Here is a 21,909-nt window from a genome sequence, read left to right as displayed (position 1 = left end):
CAAGAGGAAAGGGACAAAAAAAGACGGGAAAAATCGAAGCCGGCGAACCTCTATAACAACAGGTGTGAGACAGTAAAAAAAAGACAGAGAGAGGGAAAGAGAGAGAGAGAGAGACAGAGAAAACGCCGGAAATGTAGAATGTGTCGACATGGCCTCGGCTCGCAAGAGACTGCGAGTTGCAGCCTGTCGTCCCCCCCCTGCGTCACGTCACGTCACGCATGCATCGCCACGTCTCTCATGACCACCAAGGCGCAACACACGACGGCGCCATCTGCAGCCGGTCCTCCTGCCCCGCCTACGGCCGGTACGGCGGCGGCGGCGGCGGCGGCGACGACGACGACGACGACGACGACGACGGCGCTGGCGCTGGCCGCTCGCGCCTCGCCAAATCCTCATCCAGCTTCCGATCCCTCCAGCGCCCGTAGCAATATATCGGGGACAAAAGGACGAGTAACCCCACGGCGGTACCCACGAGGCTCAACACGGCGGCCCGGATCACGGACGTATCGGAGATCACGGAGCGCCTGTCCATTTCGTCCATGGCGTTTTTTTATTTATTATTTCTTTGCTGGTGACTGCGTTGGTCGATTTTAGGGGGGGGGGGGGGGGGGGCTTTGTTGCGCCGGAATCTGGGAGTGGTGCTTCGAGTCTTGGGCGATGGGTGCTGCTGGTCGGGCGGCCCCCGGGTGGGTATTTAAGCCAGCGGGCGGGAGGGGCTTTGCATCGTCAGGTACTCCGTACATGTCTGGTGTGTTTCTTTGCTGCTCGACGTTTGGTAGCGGCTGCTTGACCCCGCGTGGTCGGGTCGGTCAAAGGTGAAGGGAAGGCTTGGTGAGCGTTCGAGTGTGCGGGCTGGGCTGTCTGTGCGGTTTGTCGAGGGATCAAGGGCTGGTGGTTTCAGGACAGGACGCAGACGGCTCTTTGTGCGTGAGTGTGCGTGTGTGTTCGAGGCTCGCTTTGCTGCGTTGTGAATCCGACTCCGTGGCTCTTTGTCCGTCAGGTCGGCACAAAGTCACGACGGCCATCACCCCTGCAACTCGCGTGCGTATGGCTGCTCCTCTCCTCCCCTCTGCCCGCTGAGAAGCATCCTCTGCATAAACTCCAAATCTCCCAGCGCCTCCTCCACGCTCTGCAACCTGCTGACCCGCCCGGCGAGAATGCTCTCCGCCCACGCAGACACCTCCCTCTCACGCCGCTCCGTCACGTTGGCCCTTATGAATATTGTCGTCTCTTGGGATGTAAGGCTAAGTTTGTGTGTTTGGGAAATGCTGAAACGAGCAGCGGGAGCGGGTTTGTCTCGGACCCGGGTTGCCACAGAAAAGAACTAATGTCGTTCTCGCAAACGTCTTCTCCTCCTCCACCCGTCCCCCCGTCCCCGTCCCTCACCACGGTCACCACATCGCCGCAGCTCTTCGCAGTGCCCCTCTCGCACGCGATATCCCACTCAAACGAGCTCATCAATGTCCCCGCGGACTGGTAATACGTCCGAGGCCATCCTCAGAATCGCAGAGACCGTGTCGGCAGGCGGCAGATGCGGCTGCACCTGGCTTGTCAGTGCCCGGGCGTTTCGCGCCTCGCCGTCTTGTAGTATTGGTTCTCCCGCGACATGAGGAAGGAGCATGGCCTTGATGGACAAGTGGGTGATTCTGCCCAGGGAAGCGGCTTGCTCCGCGGCGTAGGCGAGCCGCGGGACGAAGCGGAAGCTTTTCGGCGACGGCAAAAAGATGGGCCTCGGGGCCGCCAGCTGGTTGTACGAGGATACGGGCCTCTGCGCCGTGGCAGCATCCTTGGCGATGGGCTTTCTCGGCCAGCACATGCTTTCGCGCGGCGAGGGCGGCTGCGACACGATGGGCAGGGCGATGATGACGGCCCGGACGTCTCGGCGAGCGAGGACACGTTGGTACTTGTTGTGCGAGTCGTCAGAGTAGAGATGGGGCCGCGGCCCGCTGGTGATTTGGGAGGCTGCTTCCTGGGCGGATCGGGGAGAGCGCGAGTAGAGCGCTTTGAGCGTCAAGAGCTCGTTGCTCAGCACGGCAGGCTGGTCATGCCCGTCAGCAGCGTACCCTTGGCACGGAGCAAACGCAAACGCGAACGCGGACGTTGAGTGGGGGGCGACCAGATCTCGACTGTCGCAACTCGAGTCAAGTCTTCGCTTCCATCAACTCTGGGGTGGAAGGAAATTCTTCATCGACTCGACATTTCGAGAAACAGTGACGCATGGTTCAACAATTGGATAGGTACTCGGGCCACCAGCGGAAGAAGGAGAGAGATGAGAAAAGAAAAGAAAGGCAAGAAAGAATGTCTTTTTTTTTCTTTTTTTTGTTCGATACCCTAAACCCTACCCTAAATAAAATGTCGCTGGCTGCTGGCAGTCGATAACGCCGCGCGCCCCAACCCCACCCAAACAAACAACAACAAACAGAACAACAAGCAAGGAACAAAGATGATGATAAACGTGCTCGCCAGGATCCTAGCTTGGTCTAATGTAACGTAATGCCCCCTGACTACGAAATGATTGTTGATGGGCAGGCAGGCAGGTCATGCGGTTTCTTGCCCCGTGGCTTGATCTATCGGCGTAACCGGCTGTTGTTCCTGTTCTGCCTCTTGTTGTTGCTGCAGCTCTTGGATTTGTGGTTGCGACTTCAACACCAAATATCCGGGCCCCAAAAGGGGGTGAGGTACGTATTGGTACTGCATTGATTCGAATTCCCGAGGCATGATGATGACGGGCTGCGGCATAGCCTGCTCGTTATTCTGCCACGCTGGCATTTCCTGAGACGCATACCATGCTGGTTCCGTCGATGCCGGTGAGACAGGCTTGCTCTGCGGGTAATAAGCGTGATGATAAGCTGTCCCTGGTGCCGTCGTCGGGGACGGTCCTGCCATCGTCGAGGCCATGTCCGAGGCTTCGTTCGACATGCTCGTCGCCATCCACCGTTGATGCGTCGTCCAAATTCCCTTCTTCCTCCGCATGCCGATGATGAGCAGCAAGACCAGCTGCACAAAACGAAGCCACGTGTTTCCCAAAGCGTCGACAAGAGTCCACCACCAAGGGCTGTCCGATGCAGGAAGAATAAACTGCGCGTACAGTATGACAAAGAGGGTCCATCGAATAAAGTCCAACACTGCTGTCGTGACGTACAGAATGGCCACCTATATTTGAGCTCTTTTGGTCAATACCCCTTCACTGATGCAGCACATTGGAGTGAGCCCCGGAAACATACATGTCGCGTAAGCACACCGGCCTTGTGCTTGTGCAGGACAAACGAGGCGTACGCCACCTGCCAAATGGAAACTATCCACGAGGGGATGTAGAACGAGGCACCAATTTTGCCCACGACCTTGAGAGACTGAATCAACTGCGCGTAGCTGGAGTTGGTTTCCGACCCATTCCAATACGCCATCCAAGCGGCTGTCGGCTGCCCAAAATAGGTGAGCGCAAAAGTGGCAAGAACCATGGTTGCGGCGTAGGATGCGTATCGTAACCTGGCTTGATAGGCTGATGGTTGGCGATCAAGGGAGTACATTAGCCCGTTTCCCAGCTCGACGAGGACGGTGACAAAGATCAGGTCGACGAGGTGCTCGAACAGGTTGCCGGTGAAACTCAAGTATCGCTCTGATCGGATGACGCTGCTGATTTCGTCGTGCGTGTGATGGGCTGTGTCGTAGTAGCCGCTGTCGTTTTGCCAGGAGAAGAGAACAACGTTGAGAACGTCGGCTGCGATTATGCAGGTGAGTGATCTGGATGAGTTTGTCAGTTGCCCCAGTCGAGTCAAGTCGTAGTAAAGCTAATTCCCTCCGTGGATGGGTGTGACACGCCTCGGCGATTGCTTCTGCGACCGCGCCCTTGGAAATGACGACATGAGCGAATTTACAAGAAAAAAAAAAGGAAAAAAAAAAAGAAAAAGAAATGAATGAATAATCAAGTCCCAGACATACACAAGCAACAGAGGATGGCACCACTTTAACCACCTAAAACTCTTGCGTGCTGCATCGTCACGTTGGCGTGCGAGGACCAGCGTCAACACTCCCACCATGAAAATTGGCACAACGACAAAGCCCGTCACGGCCGCGTGGACAATGGTCCATATCGAGGCATCCTTCACCATGTCGGTGAACGCGGTACGGGCTGGGTGAAGATGATAACCTGTTGCTCAACGCCACGTGACCAATGCATGGCCGGCGCGGTAATCCGCAGCCCAGAAGGGGAGAGAAAGGGCCGTCGTTGGAGGGAAAATGTCAATGTCGAGGATGGGAAAAAGGAGGGGACGGTGGGAATAAGACAAAAGAGAAAACAACCATGACTGGTTGCGAATTGCGACCATAAAAACCATGTCGTGTCAGCCAGCAAGGGGTGGAATCCGTATGAGCCGCGCAACGCATTGCTTAAAGGGACCAAGGGTATTCGGACTTCTGGAGAGGACCGATTGAAACATTGGAGCCGGGATAGGAGTTCCGTCTGGCGATATTATTACTGTTTGTGAGGGAGAGAGAGTGGATGTGAAACAAGTCTTTTGCTAGGGGGGAAGGAGAGGAAGGGAAGGGGGGTGGTTTCGCGTCTGTGGTAGACTTTCTGGCCCCAATTTCTGTGCGGTGTGTTTAGCGTACTCCGTACGGACTCTGAAGCACGGAGTATAATAGTGTCTGTCGGCTTGTAGCTCTCGAGCGTTAAAAAGGGTCAAGCATTCGACAGGGTGGTGTTCGATGGAAAGGAGTTGAGGGGACAAGGATGAACCAGCACGCGCTTTGCCGATTGGCCGGACAGGGAGGCAGCCATTTGCTGCAGCATGCCTTGGAGAGGGTCCATGTCTTGGAAACCGCCGGGTTAGTCTCGCATTTTTACCAGGAGAAATTTGTTGTGCCAGGGAAAGAAATGGAAGAGACTCACATGAGCCCGACAGAGACGCGTACCGCAGCCAGGGCCGTAACTCATGATGGAAAGTGTCGAGTCTTGGTGATGATCCAATCTCTGCCTCGTTTATATTGACCAGTGCAGAGAGTCCGATGCAAATCGATAGTGTCCGATGAATTGAGTCATGGTGCCTCGGTTCCCATGTCGTCTTACTTGCATTGCGCTGGCAAGCATCCTTCGACCCAGACTTGGTGTGGCGGAAAGGACATGCTAGCGTCCAAACTTCAGTCGATCCGTCTCCAGGCGCCTGGAGCCGGAACCAAACCTCATCACCGAGCAGGCGCTCGCTCCGCACGTCTCCTTTGCCGTGTGTGAATACTCTCGCTTCCGCATCGCGTGGCTGGCACCCGGGCTGCAAGATGCTGCAGGGAAAACCGAAGCGTCGACTCGCTGGATGGATCTTGGAGTGACAGGATTTTGTCTCCCTCGTTCCCCACGAGCTGCCGCATGCATGGTGTCAGCTCGGCCGAGCATCCAACGACTAGAGACCCCCATCTCGACCATGACGGGCACACATGGACAAGCGTTGAGGCTTGTTCAGATGAGGCATGGCGCGCCGTCTCGTAAAGCTGCTATCGTCAAATGTCCGAGGGGGGGGGGGGGGGGGAGGCGGTGTGCGAGTGGGTGGCTCCTGAGTCCTGCCAACGTCCGACCGAGTGCCGTCTCATGGCGGATCCACCGTCAGCAGGTGACTTCGTACTAGTATGGAGAGGTAGGTAAGGTAGGTACCTAAAGTAACATGCTACGGTCTGGTAACTCCGAGTCAGGCCCATCGCAGCACAGGCATCGCAAAACGCGCGCGAATCTTTTAACAACGATGATGCAGCTGACTTTATAGCAATTGACCGATCGATGCGACCGACCGAGTGAATAGCCGATTGCGCACCGCACACCGCACACCGCATTAGCAGGAGCGCGTCCCCATTTTGCAGCGGCGCTAATTAGCACAGTGACTTGGCCGGCGTTTCGAATGGAAGAATAGTAACCGTCAACAGTACAGTACGCCTTGCTTAGAGGTCACTTTATGGGTACAGCTTCGTGGAGAGGTACTTTTACATGCACATAATCCGACAAGTCGCTTCCCATGCGAAAACATGCAGGTACCTGCACCTGTAGAGAGGTGCGTCATGAATAGAAATGGACGTACTTTTTTCATATGAACTTGCGTGTAAAGAGACTTGGCGGTACTTTCTACAATATCGCGTATAAACGAGATGTTTCTCTTTCCATCATCTTCTGTGTAAAGCGATACCACTATATAAATTTCTTCGCAAGTGACATCCAACGTCTCACGCGGGGGTAAGGAGTCAACGAAAGGCAGGAGGTACCTTTGCATAGAAGCTGCAGAGTGGAGATACTTCTTTCCTTTGGCGCGCCTGGGTATCGGCAGCCAGCCCATACAACTGCCATACAGCTGCACTGTACGCCTGACACTGTAACGGCACGACTTCCGCATCGACTCTCCGGAACTGGTCTTCTTTGCCAGACGCAACATGATGCTCGCGACCGTCGTCCACCAACATCATCCATCTACAGGCAGGCGGCAGTAAAGGCTGGCGCTGACCCAGTGCCACGCATTTTCCCACAACTTCGCCCACCGCAACCGGCTGACAACCGCGCGCAATTTCGGTCGGTCCCGGCTCCCAAGCTCCGCCGCAGCATCGCGCGACGCGCCGCGCAACGCAGCAGCCCGGCGCCATGGCGACGGCTCCGCCAGCAGGCAAGGCGGCCTCTGCCAGCAACCACGCCGCGGAGGATTCCCAAACGGCAGCAGAGTACGTCTGAACCACTCCCATCCTCCTCCACGCGCGACCGAGTCCTAAAACGAGCCGCAGCTTTTTACGCCATCAAGAGCTGCTCGAGGCCGACGCGCGCGAAGCCTTGCCCTACGTACGTTGGCCGACTGGAATCGCATCACCCCCCCCCCCCCCCCCTTCTTACGGGCGCCCGCCCTTGCGTGCACGCAGGCATCCATCCCTAATGACCTCTTCGCGCAGAGCATCGAATCATGCACCAAGATCCTCGGACCGCTGCGGCAGCAAGTCTATTCTTGCCTGACGTGCAATCCGCCTCCGACAGACGACGCCCCGGACTGGAAGCCGGCAGGCCTGTGCTATGCTTGCTCGGTCCAGTGCCACGGCCAGCACCGCCTTGTCGAGATCTTTCAGAAGCGCAACTTTACCTGCGACTGCGGAACCACGAGGATCCCGAGGGAGTCTCCTTGCACTCTGCGCACCAACGGCGAAAACAACACCAGAGGCAACGTGCATTCGGAAGAGCCCGACATCAACAACAGGTACAACAAGAACTTCCGCAACGTCTTTTGCGGTTGCGACTGCGATTACGATCCACACAGTCAGATAGGCACCATGTACCAATGCCTAGGGCTGGGCACCGTTGAACAAGGGGGCTGCGGCGAGGACTGGTACCATCCCGGCTGCCTCGTCGGCTTGGGTCCGAAATGGTATGAAAAAATGGGCAATGCAAAGAAGCCATCTACCAAGGGAGCAGGCGGGGCGAACGGTGACGGGTTGGCCACCATCTCGGAGGGCAACGAAGACCAACTGGACGCCGTGGCAGGAGAAGCAGCAGCAGCAGCAGCAGCAGCAGCAGCAGCAGCAGCAGCAGCAGCAGCAGCAGCAGCAGCAGCTGAAGACGACGACGCCAACGACGACCCACCCATGCCCTTCGGGTTTCCTGACGAGGATGATTTCCTCGGCTTCCTCTGCTACAAATGCGTCGACGCCCATCCTTGGATCAAACGCTACGTCGGTACTCCTGGTTTCCTGCCGGCCGTGTTCCTCGACCCGTCCGGCAACGAGGCCGCGCGCGCAGCAAAGCCCGAGACACCCTCCACCCCCCCAGACGGCTGCAGCAAACGCAAGGCCGAGGAAGATGCCCAACCCCCCACCAGCGTCAAGCGCGTCAAGGACGAATCCGAACCGGCCGGCCTCGCAGCCACCGCCCCCATCACCGACCAGCGAGCACCCAGCCGCCCAGAGGCCGCCCCCCCTCTCGGCTGCAAGCTGCCCCAGCTGCCCGCACCGCCCGCTGCTAGATTCAGCCTCTTCTTCGGGCAAGCTTTCCGCGACCAGCTCTGCCGCTGCCCAGACTGCTACCGGCTTCTCCACACCCACCCGCAGCTCCTGGAAGAGGAAGACGTCTACGAGCCGCCCCTGTCTGAAGACGGCGCCTCCCAGCACGGCGGCTCTACCCACGGCAGCGGCAGCCTCCTCGAGCGCGGCGAGAGCGCTCTCCGGAACGTGGACCGCGTCAGGGCCATCGAGGGCGCCATGGCGTACAACCACCTCAAGGAGCAGCTGAAGCCGTTCTTCCAGCAGTTTGCCGAGAGCGGCAAGGTTGTCAGCGCAGAGGACATCAAGTCTTACTTTGCCAAGCTGCGCGGCGACGAGCATGGTATTGAGCAGGCCGGACAGGCTGCTGCTGGTTCCAAAGATGACAGCCATGGCGACGGAAGACGGGAGCAAAGTGGCTATTAACTTTTGCGTTGTCTCGAATGATGGATAGGGGGGCGCCGTTACAGATGACCCTTTGCCAGCTTTGGCGCTTCCGTGGTATACAAGTTGTAGAAGTATTGGCTTGCATGAAGACTACACGTAGGCGAGGATAGCACAATGGGCTCACCAGGGATTCTATTACATCATCAAAGACAGAACCCAACCGCATATCAAAGCGCCAAATGAAGGAAAACCAGAATCAAAAGGATTGCAATGTTTATTCTGTTTTGTTTTGCTTTGTTTTTCAGATCCTGGCTGCCGCAGACGCGCCCCGCTACCACTTGAAATAACACACTACATAGAAAAAAGGGGGTATTTCTTTTCATTTCGTTTATGCCAAAAAAAGTGAACCACCGCTCGTTCTTGCTGTCTCTACTGCCCTGTTGAGCCCGTACTTGACGCCGCACTCGACGGTCTCGGCGGCAGGATAGGCATGGCCCTTGCACCCGGCTCGTCTCTCTGCATAGCAATCCCGCCCATCAGGCTCAGAGGCACAGGCATCTGGTGAGCCTGAGCTCCCTCGGCATCCTCTTCCATCTGCCCCCCCATAATCTGCTCCTGTGCAGCTCTCCGCTCTAGCTCCTTTAATCTCTCCTTCTCGGCAGGGTCAATGACGTCGTCATCATCGCTCCAGAACGGGTCGTCGTCTTGCAATTCCGGCATGGCCATCCTCTTCCAGAACCTCAGCTCCTGTCTCAGGGCCGTGTTTTCCACCCTTTGCTCCCATCGATTCTCGTTTTCGTCGTATTTCCGTCGGAACTGGCGCAGGTTCTCGTTTGCTCGGCGGGCGTGCGTCTGCATCTCCCAGATTTGTTCGCGCAGACGGCTATTTTCCTGCCGCGCTTCGTCTAGCTGGCCTCTGTAGGAGCGATGCCATGTCGCCACATCGGAGATGTGCTTGGTCTTGTATTCGTGGAATTGCTTGAGCATGAGGGCGAGCGCGTTGGCGTATTGCGATAGCAGGGCGGCGTTGGCGTCGCGAGCAAAGTTTGCTTTTTCGAGGGATTCGGAGAGTATCGAGATGAGAGTATCGAGATTTTGCTCGTCGGCTAATGAGGCGCGAATCAGTTGGCCGGCGAAGTAGGTTTTTTTTTTTTTTTTTGGCTCCTTCCCTCCGTTCTTTTTTTTTTTTTCCCCTCGTGTCTGGTATATTCACCGTGTTTGGCCATACCTTGAAGGTCAGCAGCAGCTGACTTGATCAAATCATCATTCGACAGCCCCTGGGTTTTGGCTCTGTTGCGCACTCTGCCCAGTCCGCTGACAATGTCCTCCGTCACCCGCCTGTTGTCGGCTAATTGCCTGCTTAGCTCTTCCACCATGCCGTATATGTAATTCAGCTCTGCTTGATGGCCGGCCGGCATGGGACCAGAGTGCATGGGAGGTCCTCCGCCACCCATGTTGGCGCCGTTGGTTCCGTTCATGGCCAGCTGCTGCTGCTGCTGCTGCTGCTGCTGCTGCTGATGTTGAAGCTGTTGTTGGTGCCGAACCTGTTGAGCTTGAGAGAGGGGGTACTGGTGATGCTGAGGCTGCGGTGGTTGCTGACGGTGATGCTGCTGCGATGACGGCTGTGCTTGCGACTGCACCTGCGACACTTGGGGATGCTGGACAGTGTTGTTGGTCGTGCCCGTGCCGGGATTCGACGGCAAGGCAAAGGTCATGGTGGAGTGAGATCGGATCCGGTTGGGGTGGTTTGGGTGGACTTGTTTCCTTTTGCTCAGAGCGATGTTTGGCGTTCAGCCTGGTGGATTTGGCGCTACCCCGGTCCTATGTACGGTACCGTGTTCACGGTGGAGGGTGGAGCGCGTTGAGTGGTTGCTGAGCTTCGTCTGGGGGGGTTGGCGGCTTTCAAGCGAAGGTCTGTGCAGACAAGTTGCCGAGCATGGCCTGTCTTGTCTGTCTGTGTCTCGTCTGTGTATTCGAAAACACATTCTCCAATTCATGGATTGAAAAAAGGGGTGGGATCGGGGAATGGAAGCTTGCCCGTGCTGACGTCGACGTCGCCACTGAACGGACAGAGCTAAGGTCGGTCCATCAAGTCAAATGACATGTAGCTGCCGTTCGTCCCAACTGAGCATCATTCACGTACAATTCGCAGTGAGGCTAGCTGCGTTGCGTCTCTCGGACGGTAAATGGGATTGAGAGGCTGCCTCCGCTCCGTCTCTGACATGGGAAACGGGAAACGGGAAACATGAGAGATGAGATTAGGAGGTGCAGAGGAAGGTGCCCCAGCATACGACTAGCCATTCATCTATCCAGCGTCACCATTAAACGTCTGGGTGACTTCATGTTGACTCCAGTCGGAAAGTGCATGCGTCTAGACGACTGGAGCGTCTCGCTCGTGCCTGCCTAGAACAAGTCCACTCTACTTGCAAACTCAGGCAGGAGCGGAAGGGCGTGCGAGGTTCCAACTTCCAAGTCATGCAACTGGAAAGAAGTGGGCCTGTGGGTGGCATGGCGATTGTGCTGATGCTGTCTGCTGTCTGCTGTCTGCTGTCTGCTTATTGCTGTTGTCAGCCAATCTTTACTTTTCGGCGAGAATCTTCCAGAGCTTCGCATCGGCCGGCGGCGATTGCCTGACATTAGTCACCGACCGACCGGTGCTTGTCTCCGAAGCCAGACGAGGAGATCGATGTTGCTTCCGGCGTCGAGCGGTTCATTCAATTCTTTTCCTCCGCCTTACGGGTTATAGCGCCACCCCATCTCAAGATCTGAACCGAACCCTGAACCCTGAGCCCTGAACCCTGACGCAATAATGCTAGCCTCTGCGATCTTTCCAACATACATGGGCCACCAATAATCCAAATTCAACCCGCAAAGATGCGCGATAAGCAAGCGAATAAATAAGGATGTAGCAGTGGACTGTGCAGCAAGTGAAACCCGGGCCATTCGGGAAACTTGTCCCAGGTCGCAATACGCCAATAAGTCCAGTTGGAGTCTGGTGCCACTGCATCTGCAACTGCTGGTGCAAGCAGTCTCGCAGTATACATGATAGAAGGCAACAACGCCCAGACACGCCCCTTGCCAAGAGGCCCCATCCCATCAGTGGAGCGAGGGATACGATGGACGGATTCGGCAAAGGCTTGCAACTGAATCAGGGTTATGACGCAAGGAATTAGAAACGGACGTCATACTGTATTCAACTTGGAAGCCATCAATATCCCGCTTCGACTTTCATCCGTGGCTTGCAGCACGGATTCCAAGTCCAAGTCCGAGTCCAAGTCCAAGTCCAGAGCCAGTGCACACGTGATGGCTCTTAGGATGGACTTTTGCCATGGCCCTCTTGCACGTCGGCCCAATGGGCGGGCAGATGCAGCTTTGCGCCAAGCCTGCGTCGAGTCAAGTTGTGGACGCCAAGCAGTCAAGCAGTCCTAATCTGGCTGGCTTCAGCTGGTCCTGGTGTTGTCTCTTGCCTTCTTCAGCGGTCCATCGTCCCCCGGAGCTCCACCAGGGCCCTGGCACTCGGTCAACAGCCGGCTGGTTACGACAGGTCAGGTCAGTCGACCAGCCCTCCAGAGACAACATGAAGTCTCCATGTCCGCATCTGCAACATCCCATGCCTACTACCCTACCTTGATTCATTGTCATGAAGCAAACCTCTTAGCTGTCATGGATGGGCCCATCGATTCTTAGTCTCCCACCCACGCACCCCCCCCCCCCTTTCTTTACCCCGGCCAGTCAAAAATTTTCCTATCCATGGATCGTCGTGGAATAGCCGATGGCGGCAATGACGGAGACGGAGGCCCATGGGTCGGGGGACCTTTGTTCGAGGAAGCCGCCTGCACGGCATCATGTCCTGCCTGGTAGTACTGGGGATTTGGCCTGGCAATCCTTTGCGCAACAACTCAAAGCTCCCACGCTTATAAGTAAGCTCGCTGATCCCCAGAACGCAAAATGCTCCTCTCCAGCGTCGTACTGAGGGGTTCCCGTTCGCCCCTACTATTCCTGTCATTTTGTTCCCACGACCAACACCGCTCTACCTGACCTGCATCCGTCGTTGGGGGTGGCAGCCATGAAGCACTGGAAGAGCCTGCTACTCTCGGGTCTCGCATCGGGGGGCGCCGTCATCAATCGCAGCGATGGCGATAATGCCCTCGCCAAATGTCCTGGATACAAGGCGTCAAATGTCAAGACCTCTGCCCATGGATTGACGGCCCGCCTTTCCCTTGCCGGCGAAGCGTGCAACGTCTACGGCGAGGATTTGAAGAATCTTATTCTAGAAGTGACCTATGAGTCTGGTGGGTTCCTGAACTTCTTCTTCCGAGCTTTGCCCTGCGTCACGGCGCCAATGCTTTTGAAATCGAGAAACTTACTCTTCATCTTTCGACAGACAATCGCCTTCATGTCAAGATTCAAGACGAGGAAAACCAGGTCTACCAAGTCCCGGAAGCAGTTTTCCCTCGTCCTACCGGAAAATCTTCTCCCTCTAGCAGCAAACTCCAGTTCCACTACACAGCCAGCCCATTTTCATTCAAGGTGAGCAGGCGGCATTCTCACGAGGTTCTCTTCGACACATCCGCCGCCTCTCTGGTGTTCGAATCACAGTATCTCCGTCTGCGTACCAAGCTGCCCAAGGACCCCTACCTGTACGGCCTTGGCGAGCACTCTGATCCCCTGAGACTCAACACCACCAAGTACATCCGGACCATGTGGAACCAAGACAGTTTTGCTCTCCCCGAAGGTGCAAACCTGTACGGTACTCAGCCCTTTTATCTCGAGCACCGAGAGTCCGGGTCCCACGGTGTCTTCTTGCTAAACTCCAACGGCATGGATGTCATGATTGACAAGACCAGCGACGGCAGTCAGTACCTCGAGTACAACACTCTCGGAGGCGTTTTTGACTTGTGGTTCTTTTCCGGCAACACGCCGACAAAGGTCGCCCAGCAATATGCCGAGATTGCTGGGAACCCGGTAATGCAGCCCTACTGGGGTTTGGGATTCCATCAGTGTCGGTACGTGTGGCCCCCGTAGACAACGCCATGTCGATGCGCTCTCCACCTACCCTGTCTCAAATTAAGATGGGGGGGGGCAAGTTTTAACGCACACACTAGGTACGGCTACCGCGACGTTTATGAAGTCGCCGAGGTAGTGTACAACTACAGCAAGGCCGGCATTCCGCTCGAAACAATGTGGACAGACATTGACTACATGGACCGTCGTCGCGTCTTTTCGCTAGACCCCGAGCGTTATCCATTGCACAAGATGCGCCAGCTCGTGTCCCACCTCCACGAGCATGACCAGCACTATATCCTCATGGTAGATCCCGCAGTCGCCTATCAGGACTACGCCCCTCTGCATGTCGGCATCCAAGACGACATCTTTCTCAAGCGAAACAACGGCTCCGTCTGGATTGGCGTTGTCTGGCCCGGCGTGACCGTCTTTCCCGACTGGTTTTCCAAGAACATTGCAAAGTACTGGACCGGAATGTTTGCCAGCTTCTTCGACAAGAAGACCGGCGTGGACATTGACGCTCTCTGGATCGACATGAATGAGCCGAGTAGCTTCCCCTGCAACTTCCCCTGCGACGACCCATATGCTACCGCCAAGGGGTATCCTCCGCCAGCGCCACCTGTCCGCGAGAACCCGAGAGAGCTACCCGGCTGGCCTTGCGATTTCCAGCCCCCAAGCACAGGCTGCAAGCGCTCCAGGGGCGCCCTGCCTCACCTGGCCCGCTCTCCCGTCGCCGAATCACCCCGCGACATTGACGTTCTGGCGCGCTCCGCTGGAAACAACGACGGGCGGCAGCCCGAGGCTCGAGCCACACGAAACGGCAATCGAAAGGGTCTCCCTGGACGCGACCTTCTCTATCCCAAATACGCCATTCACAACAAGGCCGCCTACCAGGACTCGTGGAACGCGGACAAGGGCGGCCTCTCGAACCACACCGTCAACACGGACATCATGCACGAAAACGGCCTGGCCATGTACGACACGCACAACATGTACGGCTCCATGATGTCCATCGCCTCCCGAGAAGCCATGCTCGCCCGCCGCCCTGGTCTCCGACCCATGATCATCACGCGCTCGACATTTTCCGGCGCGGGATCGAAAGTCGGCCACTGGCTGGGCGACAACCTCTCCTCGTGGGACATGTACCGCAACTCGATCCGCGAGATGCTCGCCTTCACCTCCATCTACGGCTTCAGCATGGTCGGCTCCGACGTCTGCGGCTTCGGCGGCAACACCACCGAGGAGCTCTGCGCCCGGTGGGCCTCCCTGGGCGCCTTCTCCACCTTTTACCGCAACCACAACGGCGACACGTCCATCCCCCAGGAGTTCTACCTCTGGGACTCGGTCGCCGAGAGCGCCCGCAGGGCCATTGCCGTCCGCTACCGACTCCTCGACTACATCTACACCGCCATGTACCGCGCCTCTACCGACGGGACCCCCGCCGTCCAGCCCGTCTTCTACCACTACCCCAGGGACAAGGCCACGTGGGCCCTCGAGCTCCAGTACTTCTTCGGGCCGGGCCTCCTCGTCGCCCCCGTCACGCAGCAGGGCTCGACCAGCGTCGACGTCTACCTGCCCAACGACCTCTTCTTCGACTGGTACACGCACCAGCCGGTCCGCGGCGGCGCCAAGGTCCACACCCTCAGGGACGTCAACACCACCACCATCCCGCTCTTCATCCGCGCGGGCGTCATCCTCCCGGCCCGCCTCAACGCCACCTACACCACCGCCGAGCTCCGCAAGCAAGACTTTGAGCTCATCGTCCCCGTGGACGGGCCCAGGGGCGAGGCCAAGGGCCAGCTGTACCTCGACGACGGCGTCTCCATCGACCAAAAGGGCCGGCACTCCCTCATCAATTTTGCCTACAAGAACGGCTGCCTGTCCATCGACGGCGTCTTCAACTACAAGGGGCCTGCGCGAATCTCCAAGATTACCTTCTTGGGGCTGCAGCGCAAGCCCAGCAAGGGGAAGGGAGGGCGCTCCCTCGGCGGCGACGAGCCAGCCTCGTCGACGTACGACGTGAATCTCCCCCTAGACAAGGCCGCCACCTTCAACGCCCTTGAGTCATGACTGGGGAAGTTGATGCGGATAGCGCGTAAAACGCGGCATTCTGGCCAAGGACACTCGCGATCACTACTGTTCCTTTCTTTCCTTCCCCAGGAACGGGAAGTTTCCAAAGACAAATCGCCGTCTTTGAGCAAGGCCCACTGCCTGAGGCCGATGATGAATGAAATGACTCGCAATACGCATGACGGAAAGGAACTGGAAAGCATCGCGATCAAGAAGGAGGAGCAAGACGAATAAGTCAAAGTATCGTGCATTGAGATGAAGATGTACAAGATATGATGAAAAATGTGACATGATTATAAAAATGTACAAGATGCAACAAGATGTAGCAGGATGTAGCAAAATAAATGTAGCAACATGTAACAAGATACACAAGATGCACAAGATGCACAAGACTTACCGACATGTACCAACACGTACAAGGTTTGACAAGTGCACCAGGATGTAATAAGATTGAGTTGGAACACAAATCAAAGCAGCACGTAATATAGACCATGGAAACTGCGTCGTCTCCATTCTTCATCCAAAGCTCGGAATCCATACACAGTCGCCTCGTCTCGTCTCGATTCTCAACGCAAATCCAAAGTCAAAAACAGTCGCGCAACGATTTATCCCGTTTCACATTTCATAAGCGACTGAATCAAAGAGTCCGGCTGTTGCCTCCCCCAACTCCGCGATAGGTTGGCTCATACTTCTCGGGATGGTTGGCAACCAAATCCCATAAAATGCAAATGCAAAATGCCAAATTCGCCAGTCATAAACTTCTTCCTTGACCCACCCCTCCCTGTCCTCCCGCCTCCCCGACATAAAAGTCATTAAACACAGTTTGAAGGAACAAAGGGCGGCAGCAGGCTTGCCATGTGTTCCTGTAAATCCGTGTCCCGGGCCCCGTAAGTATGTGGCCTTTATGCCGGTGTAATGAGTAAATCGTTGCGTCGTTAATTCGTCATCTTATCAAGGCCTGCAAAGCTTGCATGTATGCATCGAGTACAGGGTTCCGAAATTGTTCGGTCTTGCATGTACTCCGCCGTGAGAAGGGGATTACTCAACAGTGAGGAGCCGCAGGGCTCCTTGCGCGGTCATCGTAGGCCTGGTATCAGCCTTCGTCAACCTCCAGCTTCGCCTCTCCTACTGCCAGAACCTCATCCACTTGACAAGAGTCTGCCAAAGAAGTAAAGATGGAGTCGTTCCGGCCCAGCATCGGTCCAGAGCTGCTCTGGTAAGAAAGTGGATAGTATGAGGAGCATAGGCGGTACTCCCCGTCCCCTTTCGGTTCAATGATTCCCTCGTCCAATGCCCACTGCACTAGCAAGCCATCAACTTCTAGAACTGGGCCCTCACCCTTCTCCATGTGTCGCCCGACGTGCTCTGTCCACTCGTCCCACGCGGTTTGGCCATCAAACTCTTTCCGACAATCAAGTTTCGGACATGCAGCTTTCTGAGGAGGCTGACGTCTTGTGACCAGACATGTCTGTTGCATCCCTTTGACGTGCGTTTCCCATTCTGACTGCAGTTGCTCATCACCTTGCGAAATGGCCCTCTTGATTTGGAAAGGCGCGTGCATCCGGCGTAAATGCTGCGTGAACAGGTCCTTGCGATTGAACTCATTGCCTTTGCTCTCAATCGTGGCCTGGGGGCAGGCTGAGCACCGGTAAAACTGTAGGCAGAGATGCTGAGAGGCAATATGCCTTTTCCACTCGTTTTTGGATCCGAATGTGCTTGTGCAGCCGGCAAAGGAGAAAGCGCACGGAAAGGGTCTTGTATGCGCGGCAGCAATGTGCTTCCGCAACGATGATGAATCCCTGAACGGTGCATGGCTGCAGTGGCTGCATCGTGTTTCCTGCTTCGTGAGAGAACGCCGGCGTCCTTTGCCTCTTGAGCCGGGAGCCACTTGCATGTCCATCAATGTGGCTGAATCACGTCCAATGTTGTCGCCTGGTCCCTGGGACAGCCGAGCATTCTCGCGAGCTGCTTCCGAGACGGAATCGGGTAAAATAGTGCGCATTCGTTCTCCGGGCGCAGCTTCGTTGCCTCTGTGCTGCACGTGACTAAGGGCCTTGAGCTGCTCTGCTGCCTCTTGCATTTCGGCGGTATCTTCCACCTCACCCTCGTCTTCAGGGGCTTCCACTCCAAAGGGCAGCAGAGGTGGGCTGGTTTGAGGGAGTAGGGTTGTTCCCTCGGCCTTGAAATTTTCCTCTCGAGGACCGGGAGCGTGGTAGACGCGCTCGTGGGTATCCTGATCTCCATGAATCCTCGCGGGCGTGACAGCTCCAACTTCGCTTGCTTGCACAAGAATCTTTCCATCCTCTATTTTCTTATCAAAGGGCCGAACGCCGCCAGGTCCCAACATTTTTTCATACAGGTGAATCATATTGTGGGAGCTGATGTATCCCAAGAAACAGCAAACTTTGTCGTGCTGCACAATGCTCCATACTGAGCGAGGCATGGAAATCAGAAGCATAGTCGGCGGGCCTAGAAACATTCCTTCCACGGCAATTCTCGACCCAAGCGGTGGCGTGTTCTGAAGCCATTGCTGGAAAAAGGACATGTCAGGACTAGCATCACCGACAAAGGTGGTGCAAACGAGTATCCGATTCTCGTCAAATCGAAGGTTAGAAACCGACTCTGGATCGATCAGGTCATCTCCTCCATCGCGTTTGCCCTGGTCATCTGACACGTCACCGCCATTTTGCATAAAAGGATCTGGTCTTGGAGGCAAAGGGGCCAACATCAAATTACGACTTTGACCAGGTGTGAGAGTGAAAAGCAGTGGAAGTTGCGGCTGGACAGATGCGGCGTCGGCGCGCATGTACTTTTGCGCAACGATTTCCTCAAACAGCCGGTTGACGCCGAACGGTCGTCCTTTGTAGAGCTTTTGCAGAGCTACAAAGGCTTCAATCATGCTGGCGGTGAAAGAGCGGGCGCTATATTCGAGAGCATTGTGTTCGGGCATCGTTGCCGCTATCCCTTGCTTTATGCCGTGGCTCCCTGAGGTGGGAGGATCAGGTATAGCACAGGTGTCAAGCAGGAGAAGGATATCAGATTGTGCATCCTCAAACAAGCATCTCACACCGTCCCATTTGAGTTTGGCCGAGTCATCGCGAGCGTTGCTAGAGCGTCCCCAGCATGTTAACAGGGCTGAAGAATGCCTCTGTCCGTCCCCCTCTTGGTAGACTCACCATGCCCAGTACAAATGGCCATCGCCGCCGACATATCCATGACCAGCATAGTAAACGATTCGCAAGTGGTTGGGTCTGGCATTCTCCAGAAAAGAAGCCATCTGCACGCCGAGCTTGATGCTGGGGTTTGGCACAGTGGGAATTTGCCATCGGTAGGTGGAAAAGTTGTACTTGGTTTCCAGTACTTGCTGAAAGGCTAAAACATCGTAATCTACAGATCGGTCTTCCTCCCAGCTCAGCAGTAGTACCGAGACATCATTGTGAGGCGGTCGTTCAGTCTGGCGCTGAATAAGCATGGCAGCGTCTTGGAGATGGCGAGCGAAGGATTCAAAGTCCTGCCGTTCAATGAGCGGGGCTTCTTGAACTGCATAATGCTGGCCTTGTGATAGCTGACAAGTCGTGTCAGTTTGCTACGCATGTGGCATGCCCTATGGACAGGTTTGTATCGAGAGGTTTGTCGGTTGCAGTGACTCACCGACGGCTCGCGGGTGTACTGAGGAACAGAGGGCTGAGAATTGGGGGCCGGTGAAGCGTTGACTTTCGGAGCCAACTTCCTTTTCTTGGAGGATGGCTCCATCGACAGGTGAAAGACCACAAAGCGGCAGCGGCAGCGGCAGCGGCAGCGGCAGAGGAAGAAATCGGACAGGGCAATTGGCGGATGGCAGAGAAGGAAAAGAAGAAAGAGAGAGGAAATCCTACGGAGCTCTGGAGAGCTACGTGGACCGCTTTGGATCTCCACAGCTGGAAAGGCGGTATTGTTAGCCGGGGCCGTCAGTCAGGACGAGGCAGACGGATGGGCGTGCCTGCTTTCTCAGCCACACGATGTGAACAAGATACCAGACAAGTCAGCGAAGCGCGGTGCACAAGAGGCTGCTTGAGGTGCCATTGATTGGTCTCAACGCTTGGCTGGCAGAATTGGACCACCAAGAAGAGCAGGGGAGGGGAGAGGGAAGGGTCTGGTGGAAGGTGGAAGGTGGACTCGGAGGCTGCAATTAGTCGAGAACTTTAGCAAAGTGTGAAGAAGACTAGTAGTTGGCGTCGGCGAGGCTGCCACGGCTAGGGCCAAGGAGGGCCGTCGGCAAGTCGTGTTGGAGCTAGGCGGCAAGAACAAATCCCTTGCAATTGCTGCTTTGCGGACGTGGGTTGGATGTGCCGTGCTCGACAGGACAGCCGGGGGAAGCTAAAGTCGTCTGGGACTCTGGGTTATGGGGTTATTGTGTCGGAAGGCATTGAATTGATACATGCATGTAATGTACGTAGTTAGTTGGCAAGGATTCTGGTTCAAACCAGGCACTGGGGCAGCCCGGCTTAGGAGTTTAGGCTTCGCGAAGCCTGTAGGTGCTCCAGGAGAGCGCACCAGTGGGGGCGTGCCCCGTTGCCATTGGCTCCTAGCCGAGCCACCTTGAGCGTCTGTTACGTGTTGTGCGGCAGGAACTACTCCGTCCTGCCTTGCCTGCCTTGCCCTGCCTTGCCCTGTGCCTTGCCCTGTGCCTTGCCCTGCCTTGCCTGTTAATCGCCAGCGCTACCTGCTTATGCCCAAGGTACCGTCTCTACTGCGGAGTATCAATACGAACGAATCGAGGGGACCAGTATTCCACACAAGCACCTTGCGACATCAGAGATGATGGCAGAGTGACGATGCGGGCGGGGGAGGATGGGAAATGGCATTGATACGAGTGTCAGAGAAAAGGGGGGTGTGAAGAGGGCTCGTCATCGTCCTCGTCCTCGTCCTCCCTCGATTGTCGATTGTCGATTGTCGATACCCGCAACGCCAACCCGAACCGACATTGCACATATCGGGCATTGCGTTGGCTGGGCGGTACGGGGTACTCTGTACGGCTTGCGGGATTGTACGGAGTAATACAGTACAATGCTGCGGGCTGCTCCTCCTGGGCAGGAGCCACGGTCGCGCCTCCGGGCCAAACATTGCCTCTCCAAATGCATGCGCAATTGGTCGGTCATTTGGCTCATGAGCGCCTCGAGTGCAGCATGAAGCTGGGCGTGCCATGAGTAATCATTATCTAGCGAGGGACGGCTGAACAATCATCTCTGCAAGGAACTGTCTACGTCTATGCCAGCAGGCCTACCCACCGGATACATCCAGCACAGTTCGCGATACTCCCCATCCTCCACTCTTCCTATCTGGATATCGAGGTAGTAAGCAGAACGGTGGCCCCAAGTCGCCAAATCAGGGGGTCTCTCTTGATGCCCATCAGCCCAGGTTGAGGCGCGGAAGGGATCCTCGGCATTATGGGTTAAAGCTGCAAGGTTAAGCCCATTTTTGTCCGTGTCCAACGTTTTTGGCAACACTTCCCACAAGCCGGCAATTACCTCGATACTGGCTCAAAGGATTGCGACCAGGCTGCCATCCTGGGAGACAGCTGCCATTGCGCTACCAGGTACGGAGTACCTTGGGTGGTGTTGAGTCCTGCTTGTCTTTGGACCCGAAGCGGCCAACCGAGACAGCAATCGGGAGATGAGGCACCAAGGATAGGTAGGCCATTTAGGATGGCCTTGAAGGGAACACCATGGCAGGTAAAAAAAAAAGAGAAAGACAAAAAAAAAAAAAAAAAAAAAAAAAAAGAGAGAGAGAGAGAGAGAGAGAGAGAGACAGAGCGGTGTGGCTAGCAGGAATTGACTTGAATTCGACAGCCTTGCTGGACTCCACCGGCAGGCTTGGCCATGTTGATGCTGTTTTGACGAAACTTGATGCCCAATGGATGAACATCTACTCCGTAGTACTCGAACTTTGTTCCAGCAAAGTTACTTTACACAGAGGCGGTGAGCAATCGCGGCTCGGAAAAGACTGTGTGACAAGAATAAACTCGTGCTACCCCGTCCAAAACGAGAGGGGGCAAATTGTAAACAGCCAGGTTGACTACCGTCGTCGTCCTTTTTCCAGCAAGTCGACATCATGGTGGTGACTATCCCCAACGTGCTCCATCATGCTCATTCCTATGATGGCAAACCGACCAGTATCCTGAAACATGTCATCTCGATGTAGGCGGTTTGGCCCCGAAGCACTCGCATCTTTGAGCAGGTGTTGGAACGGAGTTCTGCCACGAACATCTGCTGACACTGGGGTTGAATGAGTTGTTGCATTATGCGAGTTGCTCGTGGTAAAAGGAACGAGCAAGCGGCGTCGCCCACTACTACCACTACTACTAACTGGTGAAGCACGCAGCCACGCTGAGCTAAGACTTGGGCATACGCAAGCGGACAAGTTCGTTTCTTTAGAGCTAGGATTGACTCGGATCGCTGGCCATGCAATAAGTTCCGATGGCTA

General features: G+C 55.9%; 6 protein-coding genes across 6 annotated transcripts; 3 read left to right on the top strand and 3 right to left on the bottom strand.

The window, feature by feature from the left end:
* Positions 1 to 1,606: 1,606 nt before the first annotated feature.
* UV8b_04779 (uncharacterized protein) lies at positions 1,607 to 2,104 on the top strand (the record flags this gene model as incomplete). The annotated part of the gene is made up of 1 exon (XM_043142277.1): positions 1,607 to 2,104. The coding sequence occupies one exon, from the start codon at positions 1,607 to 1,609 to the stop codon at positions 2,102 to 2,104; it is 498 nt and encodes a 165-aa protein (XP_042998211.1).
* Positions 2,105 to 2,538: 434 nt separating this feature from the next.
* On the bottom strand, positions 2,539 to 4,109 carry UV8b_04778 (uncharacterized protein; the record flags this gene model as incomplete). The annotated part of the gene is made up of 3 exons (XM_043142276.1): positions 2,539 to 3,153; positions 3,225 to 3,741; positions 3,940 to 4,109. The coding sequence occupies 3 exons, from the start codon at positions 4,107 to 4,109 to the stop codon at positions 2,539 to 2,541; spliced, it is 1,302 nt and encodes a 433-aa protein (XP_042998210.1).
* Positions 4,110 to 6,610: 2,501 nt separating this feature from the next.
* On the top strand, positions 6,611 to 8,412 carry UV8b_04777 (uncharacterized protein; the record flags this gene model as incomplete). Its single annotated transcript, XM_043142275.1, has 3 exons — positions 6,611 to 6,687; positions 6,748 to 6,802; positions 6,910 to 8,412. 3 exons carry the CDS (start codon positions 6,611 to 6,613, stop codon positions 8,410 to 8,412), a joined length of 1,635 nt encoding a protein of 544 aa, XP_042998209.1.
* Positions 8,413 to 8,802: 390 nt separating this feature from the next.
* On the bottom strand, positions 8,803 to 10,088 carry UV8b_04776 (uncharacterized protein; the record flags this gene model as incomplete). The annotated part of the gene is made up of 2 exons (XM_043142274.1): positions 8,803 to 9,479; positions 9,602 to 10,088. 2 exons carry the CDS (start codon positions 10,086 to 10,088, stop codon positions 8,803 to 8,805), a joined length of 1,164 nt encoding a protein of 387 aa, XP_042998208.1.
* A 2,351-nt stretch (positions 10,089 to 12,439) lies between these two features.
* On the top strand, positions 12,440 to 15,447 carry UV8b_04775 (uncharacterized protein; the record flags this gene model as incomplete). The annotated part of the gene is made up of 3 exons (XM_043142273.1): positions 12,440 to 12,665; positions 12,758 to 13,379; positions 13,479 to 15,447. 3 exons carry the CDS (start codon positions 12,440 to 12,442, stop codon positions 15,445 to 15,447), a joined length of 2,817 nt encoding a protein of 938 aa, XP_042998207.1.
* Positions 15,448 to 16,540: 1,093 nt separating this feature from the next.
* UV8b_04774 (uncharacterized protein) lies at positions 16,541 to 19,200 on the bottom strand (the record flags this gene model as incomplete). Its single annotated transcript, XM_043142272.1, has 3 exons — positions 16,541 to 18,554; positions 18,624 to 19,012; positions 19,099 to 19,200. 3 exons carry the CDS (start codon positions 19,198 to 19,200, stop codon positions 16,541 to 16,543), a joined length of 2,505 nt encoding a protein of 834 aa, XP_042998206.1.
* Positions 19,201 to 21,909: the final 2,709 nt, after the last annotated feature.

The sequence above is a fragment of the Ustilaginoidea virens genome, chromosome 4, assembly GCF_000687475.1.
Source record: "Ustilaginoidea virens chromosome 4, complete sequence".
NCBI classification, from domain to species: domain Eukaryota; kingdom Fungi; phylum Ascomycota; class Sordariomycetes; order Hypocreales; family Clavicipitaceae; genus Ustilaginoidea; species Ustilaginoidea virens.
The sequence above is the reverse complement of the archived record's forward strand: the minus strand, read 5'-3'. Positions and strand labels throughout refer to the sequence as shown.